Raw genomic sequence first — 18668 nt, 5'->3', positions numbered from 1 at the left:
CACTGACTAGGCACTCACTGGGGTAGATGTGGGGGAGGACGGTACTTCGGTAGAGCAGGACAAGCAGCCAGCTAGCTGGGGGGACAGTTAGAAGGAGTAAAGAGAAGAGAACCAGGGAGGCGAGTCCTGAACTAAACTTTAGTAAAGCAAAATTTGATCAGCTCAAAACTACTATCAGTAACATTAACCCCTTCCCGTGTACATTTACGTCCTGGAGCGTCGGGGTATGTATGCAGAGAGGTCGCGGGGCGACCTCTCTTCATACAGAGTGGGCATCAGCTGTTTACTACAGCTGACACCCGTGGGCAATAGCCGCGATCGGCCGAACGGCTGATCGTGGCTATTAACCCTTTGATTGCCGCTGTCAATTCTGACAACGGCATTTAAAGCCCCCAAACGCTGTTCGGGGGTCCCCTTCCCCACGGTGAGATCAGGGGAGCCGTGCAGGTGTCATGGCTGCCGGAGGCCTTCTGAAAGGCCCCAGGGCTGCCTTGAGAGACTGCCTATCAAGCCATTAGGGGGGCTTGATAGGCTGCCTCTCAGAATGCAGTATGACGTAATGCTGTAGAATTACGTCATACTGCAGAAGCGATCAAAGCATCAAATGTTGTAGTCCCCCAGGGGGACTTAAAAGTAAAGTTAAAAAAAGCGCAATAAAGTTTTTTTATTTGTAAAAAAAAAAAAGTAATGAAAGTTTAAATCACCCCCCTTTTGCCATATCTATAATTAAAAAGTCTAAATAATAAAATACATATTTGGTATCGCCGCGTCCGTAAAAGTCTGCTCTATCAAAGTAGCGCATTATTTACCCCGCATGGTGAATGGAGTCCGAAAAAAAATATAACGCCAGAAATGCACTTTTTCAGTCACCCTGTCTCCCAGAAAAAAACGCAATAAAAAGAGATGAAAAAGTCGTATGTATTCCAAATTACTACTAACGGAAACTACAGGACATCCCGCAAAAAATGAGCCATCGGTGAACACTCTAATACTGCCACATGTGGTACCCCACTAGTAACGGCAACCCCTCCAATTCTTCCCCCGTATGGTAACAGTGGCCCAATCAGAGTACGTACTATTTATAACCCCCCTCTGCTTTCTATCAATGACCACTTACTTACACACATTCTCCCCAGACCAAGCATTCTCATTTTATGTACCAACCTTTTATGTGGTACAGTATCAAACGCTTCGGAAAAGGCCAGACACACAAGATCCAGTGACTCCCTGGTCCAGTCTAGAACTTACCTCCTTGTAGAAGCTGATCAAGTTGGTGTGACGGGAGCGATCTCTCATAAACCCATGCTGATACCGAGTTATACAGCTATTTTCCTCGAGGTACTCTTGGGTTAGGCAGATGGCTCAAGGTTGACTAAGCCTTCCATCCTTCCAAGGTCGGTAAAATGAATACCCAGCCTACTGGGGGTAAAGATGACTGGGAAAGGCAATGGCAAACCACCCCACAAAAACAGTCTGCCAAGAAAACATCCCAATGTGACGTCACCCTAGTTATAACTCGGTGCTGCACCAGGGGACTCCACCTGTACCTACTCTAGAATAGCATCTCTTAGAAACCCTTAAAAATTTTTACTCACAATAGAAGTCAGACTTACCGGCCTGTAGTTTCCAGGTTCACTTTTTGTCTCCGTTTTGAATATCGGCACCACGTTGCTATCCAATCGAACAGACCCCCATTATATCAGTTAGTATGACCACTTGCTGTGTTTTCCTTTAATTGATCTGTCCCTTTTTTTCTGTATTCCCCACCATTCTTAATAAGATTTGCCCGGTCGCACGTCTCTTCATGTATTAAGCACAGCTCTGTGCACCTTCACAGAAATGTACACCTGGCGGTAAATATACACGCCATTTCCAGACAAATCCCGTCTGCTTTTGAAAAAACTGACCGGGTCGGCGCAGAAGGCTGAAAAATATTCAAAATATTTGCCAAGCAGCCCTTGCGCAGAATTTTGCTACTTTCCTATTCCAAAAAATGGGCATACAGCCTACATAATCATTCCCCTATATTTATTTAGAGGGCTTGTGGTCTGAATTTTTAGGGGGTCTTCTGTGGTTTGTATTCACTTCGAGGGTCTTATCTAGGAGTTTATAATTTTTAGGGGTCTCAGGACTGGGATCTTTTTTTTTTAGAGGGTCTGGTCTGAGGTCTATAATTAGGGGGTCTGTTTTTCTTCCGTGGTATGATCTCGAGGTTTCTACTAATTGTAAGGTGTGATGAAGAGGGTCATATGCACTACTTGGGGGTGTGTCATATACATGGGTGGGGTATAAGGAAAACATTTCAGCAGCCTGCTGTGACACCTTCTACTAAGTCTCTCTAATCTTATCAAGTGTGTGCAGAAATTTGGATCAACGGACCAGGAATGACGCTCACATATGTAGTCTTAAACGGTTTATTTCCTTCCACATATCCCCCATGTAATAAAACACAGACACATCAATTAGTGGATTAAATGCAGCCATTGCTCTAAACCATTGGATTATACATTGACCATTGAGACCCTTTGTCACTGTTGGAATGTCGTAGTTCATGGATATTGTTCTACTGCTTGTCATATTCTAAGTGGTGCAGCCCCGTTCGTCCTCACTGCTCATGCAGATGAGGCAAATTTGCAATTTAAGTATTTTGACTATATTTATAAGTATTCTTGGCTCTTGTGCATGGATGGGACCCATTGCAAAACTTAAAATGGGCCCACCCCCTGACATATTGCTCCAAATCCCCTGCTAAGTGGTTCTGGATGCCTTCAGCTACCACTAGGGGGAGCACACTACATTTAGATGTATATACAGTATCTCCCTTTGAACTCATAGGGAGCTGTATCAATCTGTATACAGTGAGTGCCCTCTAGTGGCAGCCACAGGTAAACGGCATTTTGTTATCTGACCCTTAAAGGGGAAGCAATATGGGCAAGTCAATGAACTGCTGGATATCATATGCCCACTGACCAGCAGTCTAGACCCCAGGAAGGTGTACTAAAAGGAATAGGACAGCCTCGACCCCCACAGGGTAGTCACAGGACCTTTACCTTGACTACTGGAGAAGAACAGGTGGTCTTCCTGGTCTACAGTACATATGATGATACCAATATAAACAAGATATAAACACCCCAAGTCTCAGTTATACCCCCCTACACCCAAGAGATATTACTACAAAATGCTACATCGCCTTCCTCCCGCTATTTACACGTCTAATTAACTGTAAATACTTGTTCTTCCGAGTCGCCTAACACAGTGTTATGGTTTAAAAGAAATCTTGCCCCTCCACCGAAAACAACACTACAGAGTACAGAGTAGGTTCCCCCCTTCCCTTCCGCTACTACAGGTAGAAAGGTAGATAATTTGTTATGCCATCCCGCGTCTGGCACTGGTGCCCCCAGATGTTGTCTTCTTGATGGGCTTCCGTTCTTGCTGCCATCGCTCAGTCCACCATCTTGTCCTGCTTCTTCCCTTCCTTTTTCTTCTTTTTGGACTCTGTGGGGCCAAAAAAAAGTTGAAAATTATTATAAATCAGTCAATTGTTATAAAAATGGAGAGATTTATCCAAACTTGTGCAGTTAAAAAGTGACACATGAGGGTATAAAACGGGGGCACATGCAGTGCGTACAAATCCGCGGGATGGAAGAGTTCTGCCATTTATAAGGCTGCAGATTAGGGTGGTGGATATTGCTGCCCAAATATGCCGCCCAGATAAAAGTGGGGTGAGATGTTGGGGCATGGTTTCACATGACTACATATTCTTATCGGATATTCCTGTGGGCTATGGTAGTATAAAGGGTTAAAATCAACATTTCTATTTCTCTAGGACAGTAAATGGGTTATTATCTTCATCCTTGGTGGTCTACATCAGGGAAAGGGTTTTATGTCAGAATCTAGGGCAGTGTTTCCCAGACTCCAGTCCTCAGGCACCCCCAGCAGGTCATGTTTTCAGGATTTCCTCAGTATCACACAGGTGATGTAATTATTGTCGGTGCCTCAGGTGTTCTTACTATAGGATATCCTGAAAACATGATCTGAGGAGGTCCACGAGGACTGGAGTTTGGGAAACACTGATCTAGGGCTTTAAGAAGTTGATTTCAACATCTCTGGTAATCCTGGTCCATAATGGGTTTATTGTTAACATCTCTGCTGGTCTAGGGCAGCAGGGGGTTAATTTCAGCATCTCTAGTAGTCTTGGGTAATAAAAAGTTAATTACAGTATCTATGGTGGTCTAGGATAGTAAGGCTTTAATTTCAGTATCTTTAGTGGACTAGAGACATAAGAGTTTACAATCAGCATCCCTGATGGTTTAGTGTATTGGAGGAGTTAATGTTAGCATCTCTAGAGGTCTAGGGGCATAAGGGACAATATCAGCATCGCTGGTGGTCTAGGATAGTAAGGGACAATATCAGCATCGCTGGTGGTCTATGATAGTAAGGGATTAATATCAGCGTCGCTGGTGTTTCAGGGGCATAGGAGATTAATATTGACATCCCTAGTGGTCCAGTGTATTGAAGGGCTTAACATTAGTATCTGTACAGGTCTAGGGCCATAAGAGATTAATGTCAGCATCCCTGGTGGTCTAGGGCCATATGGGGGTAATATCAGCCTCCCTGGTGCATATCTCTGTAGTACTGTATCTAATGAAACATGGCAGATATTTTTTGTTGCACTCACACCTCTGTATGCTCCTTACAAAACCTGAGGCATATGAGGTGGGGTGGTGATGGGGGGGGGGGGGGGAAGGCAGTAAGACCCTATACAGTACTATAGGTGCCATATTACAGCCCAGAGCTTGTAAGGACCCATCATCTGCTTATTTAGGATGTCTCTCCCCTTCTGCTCTATGTATCAGTCTTTACTGTAATTCTGGCATTACATTCCTAAACCAGGAAGCTAAAGTTGAGCAAAGTACACCCCACTGTTGCATTTGTGAGAAACCTATATATAGGGCAGGCGGTACATTGCATCCATTGTAGCGCCGGAAAGTTCCATAACAGACATTTCCATCTGGAAGGCTCTGCAGCGGGTAAGTGCTTGCATTATACAGCGCAGTAGGATCATTAATGCAGGCGGCCGCCGGCGGTCATGTCCTTTACCGGTGGGAGAAGTAATACATAATAAATATGTATTTCCTGACTGGCTGTGTGGCCCCCCCTGGTGTTAGATGACAGGTGGGCAATGAAGGGGACACCATTAATTCTGTCTGTTCTCAGCGAGTCATCGACTGTGACCATGTGAAGTGTACGAGAGCCCAGAGAGCGTGAGGAAGTCAGACCACAAAGAGACATCCGAGGCCTTCAACGGGACGGATCCTCTTTGAATTCAGGATGTCATGTCACTCATCATTGCCATGCGGCGCGAGGAGGAGAGCAGCAGGCGGCCGCTGGAGGAAGCAGGTCACGGCTCAGGACGCGCGAGGAGGCTGCGCTCTGTTCTGCGCTTCCGTCCTTCACTGCTTTTATTTAACCTCTTGTCAATTTTTTTTTAACCTTAAAGGAGTATTCCCACCTGAGCCGTATCCACCGGGTATGTCTGATAGATGCGGATCCCACCTCTAGGACCCGCACTCATCCCTAGTTCTGCCTACAGTGGCAACCAGGGGTGGTAGAGACTTACGGAAAGAGTCAAGTGGGCTGTGCTACACTGTTTCTGTAACTCCCATCTACCTCCGCTTACTGCATATGGCCGAGCCAGAGGTAAGTGGAGACCAGAACTGGATATCTGTGCCGAGCCTAGAGGTGGGAGCCGCATCTATCAGTTGGGAATACCTCTTTAAGCTCTATGGTCCTGTGAGAGTGGTATTGCATGGGTACATAATTTGCCCGTGGCAACGAGCACTGACGGATAATGAGCATGTTGATTTATTTTGCCTACAAGGGTGGATTATCTATAGCGTGGGGATGAACAATCACTAATGCAATCATTTGCTCTATATATACAGAATGCACACAGTGATGTCACAGTACAGGGATAATACACACAGTGATGTCATAGTACAGGGATAATACACACAGTGATGTCATAGTATTAGGAGAATACATTACATGATATCATAGCACAGGATCATATACCTTTCACCTTAGAACATATAATGCTGTCACTTGTAGGTATAATGCACCGATAATGTCACCGTAAAGGGATAATATAAAACCTAATCCCATAGAGGAGGGTCAGCAGGGGTGGCCACACTCAACTTTAACTTCAACTTTTGCTTGAGTGGAAATGGACCCTTCACTTGTTGGACCCATAGTAGCCACTATCACCACCCAGTCAGCAGACTGCGACAATTTACAGTGCCAGCAGAATGCCCCTTTATATGCAGTGCCAGAAGACTGCCCCATCTCAGTGTCAGCAGAATGCCCCCTCATAAACAGTGCCAGCAGACTGAATTATCTCAGTGTGAGAAGAATGCCCTTTTATATACAGTGCCAGTGTGCCCAGACACGGGCACAACACTGAGGAGGTGTCTGGGTAGAGATGGCACTTGTCACATTGGCTCTACCAACTCCTCCCCAGAGAGACACGTACAGCCTGAGCAAAGGCACCGCTAGGCCTCTTCCAGGCAACGCTGGGACAGCGGTTACCCGTATAGATGTGTAGTGGACTGAAGAAGTTGTCATTCGTGACGCCACCATTCCTTCACACCATTGGTTGTCCGGTGGGAAAATAATAGAATCCCCACATGGTTATAATGAATACCTTAATCACTGGGAATGGGCAGTGACTGGAACTTTACTTCTTTAAAAATAAGTTTTACACACCAGTGCGGGAAGAACAGTTGAGCAAGGTCAGGGAGGAGAACACAGGATGACACCTACAGTCCACGTTATCTGTATGACTCCACTCCTCGACTCACACACTCCGGGACACAGGATGACACCAGGCCTACAATCCTAGTTATCTGTATGACTCCACTCCTGGGCTCACACACACACTTCGGGACACAGGATGACACCGGGTCTACAGTCCTAGTTATCTGTATGACTCTGCTCCTGGACACATACACACTCTGGGACACAGGATGACAACAAGGCTACAGTCCTATTTATCTGTATGACTCCGCTCCTGGACTCACACACACACACTCCGGGACACAGGGTGACAGCGGGTCTACCATCCTAGTTATCTGTATGACTCCGCTCCTGGACACACACTCCAGGACACAGGATGACACCGGGTCTACAGTCCTAGTTATCTGTATGACTCCACTCCTGGACTCACACACTCCGGGACACAGGATGACACCAGCCCTACAATCCTAGTTATCTGTATGACTCCGCTCCTGGACACACACACTCCGGGACACAGGATGAGACCGGGTCTACAGTCCTAGTTATCTGTATGACTCTGCTCCTGGACACACACACTCCGGGACACAGGATGACACTGGCCCTACAGTCCTAGTTATCTGTATGACTCCACTCCTGGACACACACACTCTGGGACACAGGATGACACTGGCCCTACAGTCCTAGTTATCTGTATGACTCCACTCCTGGACTCACACACTCCGGGACACAGGATGACACCAGCCCTACAATCCTAGTTATCTGTATGACTCCGCTCCTGGACACACACACTCCGGGACACAGGATGAGACCGGGTCTACAGTCCTAGTTATCTGTATGACTCTGCTCCTGGACACACACACTCCGGGACACAGGATGACACTGGCCCTACAGTCCTAGTTATCTGTATGACTCCACTCCTGGACACACACACTCTGGGACACAGGATGACACTGGCCCTACAGTCCTAGTTATCTGTATGACTCCACTCCTGGACACACACACTCCGGGACACAGGATGACTCCGGCCCAACAATCCTAGTAATCTGTATGACTCCGCTACTGGACACACACACTCCAGGACACAGGATGACATTAGGCCTACAGTTCTAGTTATCTGTATGACTCCACTCCTGGACACACACACTCCAGTACACAGGATGACACCAGGCCTACAGTCCTAGTTATTTGTATGACTCCACTCCTTGACACAAACTCTGGGACACAGGACGACACCAGGCCTACAGTCTAGGTTACCTGTATGACTCTGCTCCTGGACACACACACTCCGGGACACAGAATGAGACCGGGCCTACAATCCTAGTTATCTGTATGACTCCACTCCTAGACATACACACTCCGGGACACAGGATGACACCAGGCCTACAGTCTAGGTTACCTGTATGACTCTGCTCCTGGATACACACACCCATGGACACAGGATGACACCGGGCCTATAGTCTAGGTTATCTGTATGACTCCGCTCCTGGATACACACACTTTGAGTCACAGGATGACACCAGGCCTACAGTCTAGGTTATCTGTAAGGCTCCGCTCCTGGACAGACACACCAGAGGTGGGAAGAACACTCTGCTGACACTCACTTGTAGACAGAACACTGCACGGCGGGCTCCTTACTTCCACTTACTCAGGGTAGGGGTCCTGGGATGGGACCATCAGGATACCGCTCCTCTTCTTCCATTCTTCACCACGAGGGTTAAAGGTACCCCCATGTCACTGGCACTTTCACGCCACACACTACCATTGAAAGCAATGGAATTCTGAACACAACTCACTCCTTCTCTCCTCTTGCAATCATGTATATATCATGCAACATCACGTGACAAGACAATTAGTTACATTTTCCAGACATATCCCAGCCATTCACAGACATTAAGCTCTTACATGCTGCAGCTGTGCAATACACATAACTGGAGACAAGACAATTTGTACAGTGCATCCACACTGAAGACATGCCAAGTATGACAATTATGGAGGGGCCAGATATATAGACTTAGGGCCACTACATCAGCAGAATGCCCCTCATAGATAGCGCCAGCAGACTGCCCCATCTCAGTGCCAGCAGAAAGTCCCTTATATACAGTGCCAGCAGACTGCCCCATCTCAGTGCCAGCAGAAAGTCCCTTATATACAGTGCCAGCAGACTGCCCCATCTCAGCGCCAGCAGAATGCCCCTTAAATACAGTGCCAGCAGACTGCCCCATCTCAGTGCCAGCAGAATGCCCCTTATACACAGTGCCAGCACACAGTGATAACTGAGCACCCACGTAAAACTTGCAGGTCCATAATACTAGTGTCTTCTTCTGCGGCCGAGGAGTCTTTGGTCACCAGAGTCTGAGTGCCACCTTGTTTCCCCCTATATCGAGTCCCCGTAGTTAGTATGGCGCTCTAGTAGAGCCCAGTATTTGTGGCCACAGCAAATTTCCATTGACTTGTCCAATAGATTTAAGGTCTGTACTAACAATGGCGCACTGTCTGTATACAATTTCCTCCATACGCCGGGATCTGCGCAGCTCACGTACGGCCTGAATCGCTCCTATAATGAAATCCTACCGTTGGCTTCCACCCAATCGGGGAGAAAAGTCCTTTTGTCATATAGGGCTGTAGTCTTTGCATTGGAGCATTGGCACCCAACCAACCTCCCCACCCCCTATCTTATCCCGGTGACCACCTGTTATACTGCGCCATTGACCCACAACCATTGTGGTTTCCTGTTTCCACATGAAGCAAGAGACTGTAAAGAATTCACGGACCCCCCTGGGGTCACCTTTGATGTGTGCCGGGAATGAGATGCATTATTCGTACCCTGGTACGACAAGGGGGGGGGGGGGGATACGTTTTGTGTAGATGCCCTGTAATATGTCCAGGAAGAAGACAATGGCTCATTGTGGTGCGCAAAAGACGGCGAAGTCGCTGAATCGAGGTTGTCAGCCGCTCGTCTGTAATGTGCGGGGCTCAGCTATGCACCTGATAATGACGGGAGATTATTTTAGGCGCAGATCTGCCGCTACACGGGGATCGCGGCGTTTCATGAAATATAAGCGGTTCTGTAATTGAAAGCCTGACAATCAGAGGGCCTTGGGGGGGGAGGGGGAGGGGAAAGAGTGAGGGGAGCGAAAAAAGGCAAAAAAGCAATAGAAACAGTAACAGAAATGAAGCTTAACCCCTTCACGCTCCGGGACGTACATTTGCTGTAACTGAGCCTCCAGATCAAACTCCTAGGCAGTTCTATTGGTGATAAATGTTGTGACCGGGCACCACTACCGTAGGGGTGATGACTGTCGTATGAGATGGCCCCCCAGACCATTACACCAGCAGGAGGCAGTGTGCCGCAGTCTACCAGCAAAGCCAGGATTGAGGCGCTCACCCCGAGGTCTCCAGACATGAACACGGCCGTCGTCAGCACCCAAACTAAACTTGGATTCATTGCTGAAGACAACCCGGTTCCCCTCCATAGCATCCAGTTTCATCCTTCAAAAGGAGGCGACGGTGTGGGTCAGAGGCCGAATATGTAATGGGGGCGACGGTGGGTGTCGGAGGCCGTACGTGTAATGGGGGCGGCGCTGTGGGTCAGACGCCGAACATGTAATGGGGGCGACGGTGGGTGTCGGAGGCTGTACATGTAATGGGGGCGGCGGTGGGTATCGGAGGACGTACGTGTAATGGGGGCCATGATACCAAATGTCCTTTGGCACATGGTTCCAACATACACAGGGGCCTGTAACGATGCCGAAAGTCATGGGATGGACAGGATCTAATATCATGTAGGACCCCTCTAGTGCAGTGAAGTGCAGCAGCTCAACGTGGCATCGATACTACAAGTGTGGCATTGATACTACAAGTGAACGGATGACGTCTGTAGGGATGTTGAGTCATTTGGACGCCCCCACAGCTCCGGGGTATTTGTAGGTGCAGGGTCTCGGATGTGAATGGCCAGTCTGCCACATCCCATAAATATTGGATTGGGGTCATGCTGGCCGCACCATTCATAGGAACTCCCCAGAACGCTCCTCCAACCAATTCTGGACAACTTGGGCCCGATGGCACGGAGCATCATCCTGGAATATCACATCATTGTGGGGGACATGAAGGGCAGCAAATGGTCACCAAGCAGTGAAATGTAGCGGGCAGCAGTCAATGATATTTGTAGACGGACCAGTCGACTCCATGCCATAAGAAGACACCCCACACCAGTATGGAGCCACCAGCCTGCATAGTGCCTTCTTGACAGTCGGGGTCCGTGGCTTCATGGGGTCCGTGTCACACAGGAGCTTAACCCAAGAAATGTAAATGATGAGCAGCATAACAAGTGCTTAACAAAACTGCATCAGCGCTTCCTTAACTCCACCCCGGACGCCACAATGGATGTGAGTCGATACCGCTGGGGGGATGATGGTAATTGTGTTATATATATGGTGGGTAAACGTCACTTGTTGTCAGCTTGAGAAAGCCCAGAGTGCAGGTGGAAGCGCTGCAAGTATCTCTGGAGTAACAGCATCAGGACTGCTGCAGCTCTGTCACCCGTTCTGCTGCTCATCACTTACATTTCTTGGACTGTATATCATCCCACCTCCCACCTATGTGGTGTGCCTGTAAGTGCCGCCGACCCTCCTTTACCTCAAGGATCTACTAAGGAACCCAACATCAGCCTAAAGCAATTGGTGCCGTGACTCACCGAACCAACACACATGTTGCCGGTCCTCTATGGTCCAGTTAGCAGCCCCACAAGCACAAATGAGGAACGGTGCCCGGTGTTGTGGTGATAACAGAGGCCTCTGGTGGGTCTTCTGACCCCATAGCTTCTGGAAGGTAAAGAACGCTGCGCTAACCTGCGGGATATACGTGTGGGGCTCCTGCATTGACCTGCAGGATATACGTGTGGAGCTCCTGCGCTGCCCTGCGGGATACACATGTGGGGGTCTCCTGCGCTGATCGGCGAGATATGTGTGTGGAGCTCCTGCACTGCCCTGCGGGATATTTTTGTGGGGGTCCTGCACTGACCTGCAGGATATACGTGTGGGGCTCCTGCACTGACCTGCGGTATATACGTGTGGGGCTCCTGCACTGACCTGCGGGATATGTGTGTGGGGGTCTCCTGCTCTGCCCTGTGGTATATATGTGTTGGGCTTCTGCACTGACCTGTGGGATATACGTGTGGGGCTCCTGCACTGACCTACAGGATATACGTGTGGGGCTCCTGCACTGACATGCGGGATATACGTGTGGGGCTCCTGCACTGACCTACAGGATATACGTGTGGGGCTCCTGCACTGACATGCGGGATATACGTGTGGGGCTCCTGCACTGACATGCGGGATATACGTGTGGGGTCGATCCCCCACAGATCATAAAGTTATCCCCCACCCTGTGAAAAGGGGATAATGTTCAATCTTGGCAGAACCCCTCTAAATGCCCCCTCCCAGTCCATTGCCGTAGCCCTTGTCCCCACTGCTCCGAACCCAAAAAAAGCTGTAGCAGTCATAGCTTAATCTTGTGATTGGCTAAGCAGTCAAGTGTACAACGAATGGCGCACAAAGGCGGTAGCATCTTTTTGAACTGGAGCTGTAAGGGACCATTTAAGGAGGTGAGTAGTGTTATTTCCTTTTATATTGCGCCATTTCTTGCCCATTACATTTTTTCTCAGTCCCCTTTAATGTCCCTGATTCCATATCGTAAATCCTTGGAAGAGGGTGCTATGATACACGTAGGATCAGTCCGTGGTACATTGCATTCTTAGAACATTCTCAACTTTTTTTTAAAGTATCAGAGGTACAAAACCTAATTTTTAAGCCCCTGTACATGGACCAATAAGGAGGCACACAGGTTCACCCAAATATTAATTTCTCAGATCACCAGACTGTGTAAAAGGGATATAGTCAGCTGATTATAAAAATGCTTGCCCGGTGGTGGCACATCTCACCATGTAAACATGAAGATGTGCTGCAGGTAAAGGCACTACCCGACTGTGACATCACTGTAAGCATTACCCCTGCACTGTGACATCACTGTAAGCATTACGACTGCACTGTGACATCACTGTACACATCCTCCCAATATTGTGACATCACTGTATGCACTATCTCTAAGCTGTGACATTGCTGAACACATCATCCCAATATTGCAGACCTGTTACCCAGATTTCCAAGGGGACACTGGGTTTCAGGCACCCTTGTACAGTCACCCAGTGACCCATTCCTCCGGTCACCCATTCTTTGGCCCAACACACAGGGAAATAGTTAGCCACATTAATTGCTGTCGCACTGGTCTCCAGTCACTTCCTAGATGTGCATGTCACAAGATCTGAGCATGTGACTGCAGTATCCAATCACTGGATGGCTGCAGTGGTCACATGACCGGCTTCCGGAATGCTGAGATTTTTAGGATGGCGTCTGGAGCGGCAGCAAGGGAGCACGAAAGACATGAGTATTGTCACTTTATATTTACTGTACACTAAAAGGGGAGTAATTAATGTGGGGACCACAAAGGGGGACAGAATTACTATGGGGGCATGAAGGGGCATTATTATTTTATGGTGGGGACTACTACAGTACAGGAGGCACTGAAAGAAGAATTGGGGTAACAGCAGTATGGGTAGAGTGTATAGAGATGACTCAAGACCAGAAGACGTCTTGATGGACGTCTGGGCCATATAGAGAAGAAAATAATTTAAATTCAGGGCAGTTCACATCATACTTAATTTCTGGGAGAACAGTATGTGCTATCATTAATTTATGGTGGCACGATGAATAGCATTATTTTCAGGTGACACAGTGTGGGGCTGTTATTTTCAGAGGGGGCAAAGTTTTCTGGATCGCTAACTCAACAGAGGCAAGAATTAGCTGAAGAAGTCATGAAGGTCTGGAGCAAACTGAGAAGAAAGAGTAGAATTCCAGAGGAAATCCCCTGTGAGTTACTCAGTGTTATTGTGTATTCTGTCTCTGAAAGCATCGCATGAGTATTGCTACAACTCTGTGACATCACTGTGTGCCCTATCCCTGTTCTGTGACATCATTATTTGCATTATCTCTTTACTGTGACATCACTGTGTGCATTATCCCTGTTCTGTGACATCATTATTTGCATTATCCCTGTTGTGTGACATCGCTGTGTGCCCTATCCCTGTTCTGTGACATCTTATCTGCATTATCTCTGTACCGTAATATCACTATGTGAAATATCCCTGTACCGTGATATCACTATGTGAAATATCCCTGTTCTGTGAAATGACTGTGTTTATTATCTCTGTATTGTGACACAACTGTGTATTACCTCTGTGCTGTGAAATCACTGTGTGCATTATCCCTGTACTGTGACATCACTGTGTATATTGCCTCTGTGCTGTCACATTACTGTGTACATTATCCATGCTCTGTGACATCACTGTCTGTATTATCCCTGTACTCTGGCATCACTGTGTTCCCTCTGTGCTGTCACATAACTGTGTTTATTATCCCTGTACTGTGACATCACTGTGTGCATTATTCCTGTTCTGTGACATCACTGTGTGCATTATCCCTGCACTGTGACATCACTGTGTATTACCTCTGTGCTGTGACATCACTGTGTGCATTATCCCTGTACTGTCACATCACTGTGTATTACCTCTGTGCTGTGACATCACTGTGTGCATTATCCCTGTACTGTCACATCACTGTGTTGATTATCCCTGCTCTGTGACATCACTGTGTTGATTATCCCTGTTCTGTGACATCACTGTGTGCATTATTCCTGTTCTGTGACATCACTGTGTGCATTATCTCTGTACTGTGACATCATTGTGTTCATTATCCCTGCTCTGTGACATCACTGTGTGCATTATCCCTGTACTGTCACATCACTGTGTTGATTATCCCTACTGTGACATCACTGTGTGCATTATCCCTGCTCTGTGACATCACTGTGTATTACCTCTGTGCTGTGACATCACTGTGTGCATTATTCCTGTTCTGTGACATGACTATTTATATTACCTCTGTACTGTGACATCACTGAGTGTATTATCCCTGTACTCTGACACTACTGTGTGTATTATCTCTTTACTGTGACATCACTGTTTGTATTACCGCTGTGTTGTGACATCACTGTGCATCATCCCTGTACTGTGACATCACTGCATGCATTATCCATGCACTGTGACATCACTGTGTGAATCCTTTCTGTGCATTAGTGAGAGCAAACTATTAAGCTATTCATGTCCTGAATCAGCCGTAGATGGTGGTCATAGTAGGTTACCCCCCTGATGGGACCGTCCGCTGGCGCAGTATATAAAGGGGCACTCTGCTGATTTTTACAGAAGAACTTTCCTGATATAATATTTTGATTGTATGTCCGTAATCGCCACATATGACAAACCTTCTAAAAATAACGAAACGTACAATTAGACGGCCTAGAAGGTTTCATCACCCATCTTCTTCTCCGCCCTCCCCTCTTGTAGAAGCCATCTGGCCGGACCGAGGGAATAATAGAAGCCATTGTAGACGGCCTATGAAATGAACATTATGAAAATGCTGTCTGCTCCGCTCCCCTGAGCCGCGGCAGCAGCCGCTCGGCTGATCCTATCTGGTACGCCAGGACTCTGAGATAGGACAGTCTCCAGGAACAGTCTTATCTCCTCAACCAGTCACAGTTTTCTTCCTAGCCAAACAGCTGGAAAAGCCAGGCAAGCAGAGATACCGCCACTGGGGGGGCCTTTACTTTAGCTTCCATCTACAGTCAAACATTGCAGAGTAAATATAAACTCCAGCACCTCTGAGATACACGGCACCGTCATCACCTTGGAGCTGATTCACAAAATGCAATTCGTTTTTACTCTAAGAAGGCAAAAATCTGCTTTTGCTACATGGAAACCATCAGCAAGTTGATGCTGACAGATCTACTATTCTCCTGATTGGCCCATTTATACCCTACTGTACCTTGTAACTTGACAGACTACACATTTACACTCATTGTCAGCACCGATCTCTCCCCTAAAAGTTGTGGGAGTGCAATGACACTTTCTCTGTGTGATGGTAACATTGATCTAAGTGATTACACCATCAGAGCAAAAGGACCATTTAATGTGGAGAACAAACCCATTATAGGGGGGCTCTAGTACCCTGTTGTACCACCTCTAGCTTGGATACAAGATGTGATACAGTCGGGCATGGAGGCTCTAGTACCCTGTTGTACCGCCTCTAGCTTGGATACAAGATGTGATACAGTCGGGCATGGAGGCTCTAGTACCCTGTTGTACCGCCTCTAGCTTGGATATAAGATGTGATCTGGGTAGACATGGAGGATCTAGTACCCTGTTGTACCGCCTCTAGCTTGGATACAAGGTGTGATACAGGTGGGCATGGAGGCTCTAGTACCCTGTTGTACCGCCTCTAGCTTGGATACAAGATGTGATACAGTCGGGCATGGAGAATACAAGTTCTGTATGGTATCCTGCAGCATATCGCTCCACATTCTGTAACTGAGCCTTTAGATCGTGTTAACTCATACACTGTGGAAGTTGGTGTCCCAGATGGTCCCATACATGTTTTACTGGTGATAAATCTGGTGACCGGGCAGCCATGGAAGTGTGACAATGTTGTGGGGGCTTCCTGTGACCCCCTTGTGTGTGCGGCCGAGCATTATCCTGCTGGAAGCCGCCATGAGAAGAACACATGTGGCTGCAGGATGTCCTGAACATATCGCTGAGATGTCATTGTCCCTCGTACCACTACTAGGGTGACCGACTGTCATATGCTATGACTCTCCCCAGACCATCACACCAGCAGGGGGCAGTGTGCCACTCCACAGCAAAGGCGGGATTGAGGCGCTCACCCCGAGGTCTCCAGACACGAACACGGACGTTGTTAGCGCCCAAACTAAACCTGGATTCATCGCTGAAGACACCCAGTTCCCCTCCGTTGCGTCCAGTTTCATCGTTCACGACTTCACTGCAAACAAAGGTGTAGGTGGGAATCAGAGGCCGAACATGTAATGGGGGCCAGAAGACCAAATGTTCGTCATCCAAGTCTATAGAAATGGTTTCAACAGACACAGAGATGTAACGATGGTGCCCCCTGTCTCTGGATGGCAGACAAAAAAACAGCTAGAGCTGCTGGATGATTAGACGCTCCTCTCTATTGGTGGTCAGCAGGGGGTGTCCTGAACCCGGTGACCTTTGTGGCCTCACACATCCACTGGTCCCAACACCTCCTAACAGTCTGGTCAGACGCTCCTCTGTACTGGTGGTCTGTAGGGGGCGTCCTGAGTCCAGTCACCTTGTGTGTCCTCACACATCCACGGGTCCCAACACCCCCTAACAGTCTGGTGAGACGCTACTCTCTACTGGTGGTCTGTAGGGGGCGTCCTGAGCCCAGTCACCTTGTGTGCCCTCACACATCCACTGGTCCCAACACCTCCTAACAGTCTGGTCAGACGCTCCTCTGTACTGGTGGTCTGTAGGGGGCGTCCTGAGCCCAGTCACCTTGTGTGCCCTCACACATCCACTGGTCCCAACACCTCCTAACAGTCTGGTCAGACTCTCCTCTCTACTGGTGGTCTGTAGGGGGCGTCCTGAACCCGGTGACCTTGTGTGCCCTCACACATCCACTGGTCCCAGCACCTCCTAACTGTCTGGTCAGACTCTCCTCTCTACTGGTGGTCTGTCGGGGGTCCTGATCCCGGTGACCTTGTGTGCCCTCACACATCCACTGGTCCCAACACCTCCTAACAGTCTGGTCAGACTCTCCTCTCTACTGGTGGTCTGTAGGGGGCATCCTGAGCCCGGTCACCTTGTGTACTGGTCCCAACACCTCCTAACTGTCTGGTCAGACGCTCCTCTCTACTGGTGGTCTGTTGGGGGTCCTGAGCCCGGTCACCTTACGTGCCCTCACACGTCCATTGGTCCCAACACCTCCTAACAGTCTGCTCAGACGCTCCTCTCTACTGGTGGTCTGTCGGGGGTCCTGAGCCCGGTCACGTTACGTGCTCGCTCTCACACATCCACTGGTCCCAACACTCCCTAGCAGTCTGGTCAGACTCTCCTCTCTACTGGTGGTCTGTCAGGGGGCCTCCTGAGCCGCGTCACCTTGTGTGCCCTCACACATCCAATGGTCCCAACACCTCCCAACAGTCTGGTAGATGCTCCTCTCTACTGGTGGTCTGCAGGGGGCGTCCTGAGCCCGGTCACCTTGTGTGCTCCCATCCACTGGTGCAAACACCTCCTAACAGTCTGGTCAGACGCTCCTCTCTACTGGTGGTCTGTTGGGGGTCCTGAGCCCGGTCACCTTGTGTGCCCCCATCCACTGGTCCAAACACCTCCTAACAGTCTGGTCAGAATGGCCGGTGGGGACAATTCATCGATACGACCATCCAGCTTCTCACATCCCAATAATGCGCCCCTCTCAGACTCTGGTAATGGGGTGAAATCTCTACTCTGCATCATAGAGGCGTCTAGTGGTCAACAAGCTCTACACAAGCGGAAGCAGAGGTCACTGCCTCCGAGAGCCTCTTATAGGGCAAGCGGGAACCACTTTTAGGGTCTCCGTTGACAAGACCGTTCATGTAATTATCACAACTCTCATCATTTACAGATCTGCCTCAGATGGAACCGCATGTGTAGTGGCCCATAGCTTATGGGGCCCCTCCATAATGTTATATTTCTGTCTCGTATCAATGTCTTGTCTGTGGTATGCATTAGGGCTAATTCCCACGGACGCATTTCTGCCGCCTAATAGCTGAATGTTCACACTGCGGAATTCCACAGCGTAAAAAAAGAAACCGCGGCAATCTATTTGCCGCGGAAAAACACGCGTCCGGCTTCCATTGTAGCCAATGGAAGCCGGCCGTTACACTATGCTTCCGCTGTGAGCACAGCGGAAGTA

At 48.5% G+C, this 18668-nt stretch overlaps 1 protein-coding gene across 2 annotated transcripts in view; it reads right to left on the bottom strand.

The window, feature by feature from the left end:
- Positions 1–2400: 2400 nt before the first annotated feature.
- The window catches only part of PTN (pleiotrophin), a 60970-nt gene continuing 44702 nt past the window's right edge, over positions 2401–18668 (bottom strand). For both annotated transcript variants that reach the window (XM_066590340.1, XM_066590341.1), the window contains exon 5: positions 2401–3495. In XM_066590340.1, the coding sequence (XP_066446437.1) occupies positions 3443–3495 (53 nt within the window). In that variant the 3' untranslated portion in view covers positions 2401–3442. The remainder of the gene's footprint in view (positions 3496–18668) is intronic.

This window comes from Eleutherodactylus coqui, chromosome 2, assembly GCF_035609145.1.
Source record: "Eleutherodactylus coqui strain aEleCoq1 chromosome 2, aEleCoq1.hap1, whole genome shotgun sequence".
Lineage (NCBI taxonomy): Eukaryota > Metazoa > Chordata > Amphibia > Anura > Eleutherodactylidae > Eleutherodactylus > Eleutherodactylus coqui.
The sequence above is the reverse complement of the archived record's forward strand: the minus strand, read 5'-3'. Positions and strand labels throughout refer to the sequence as shown.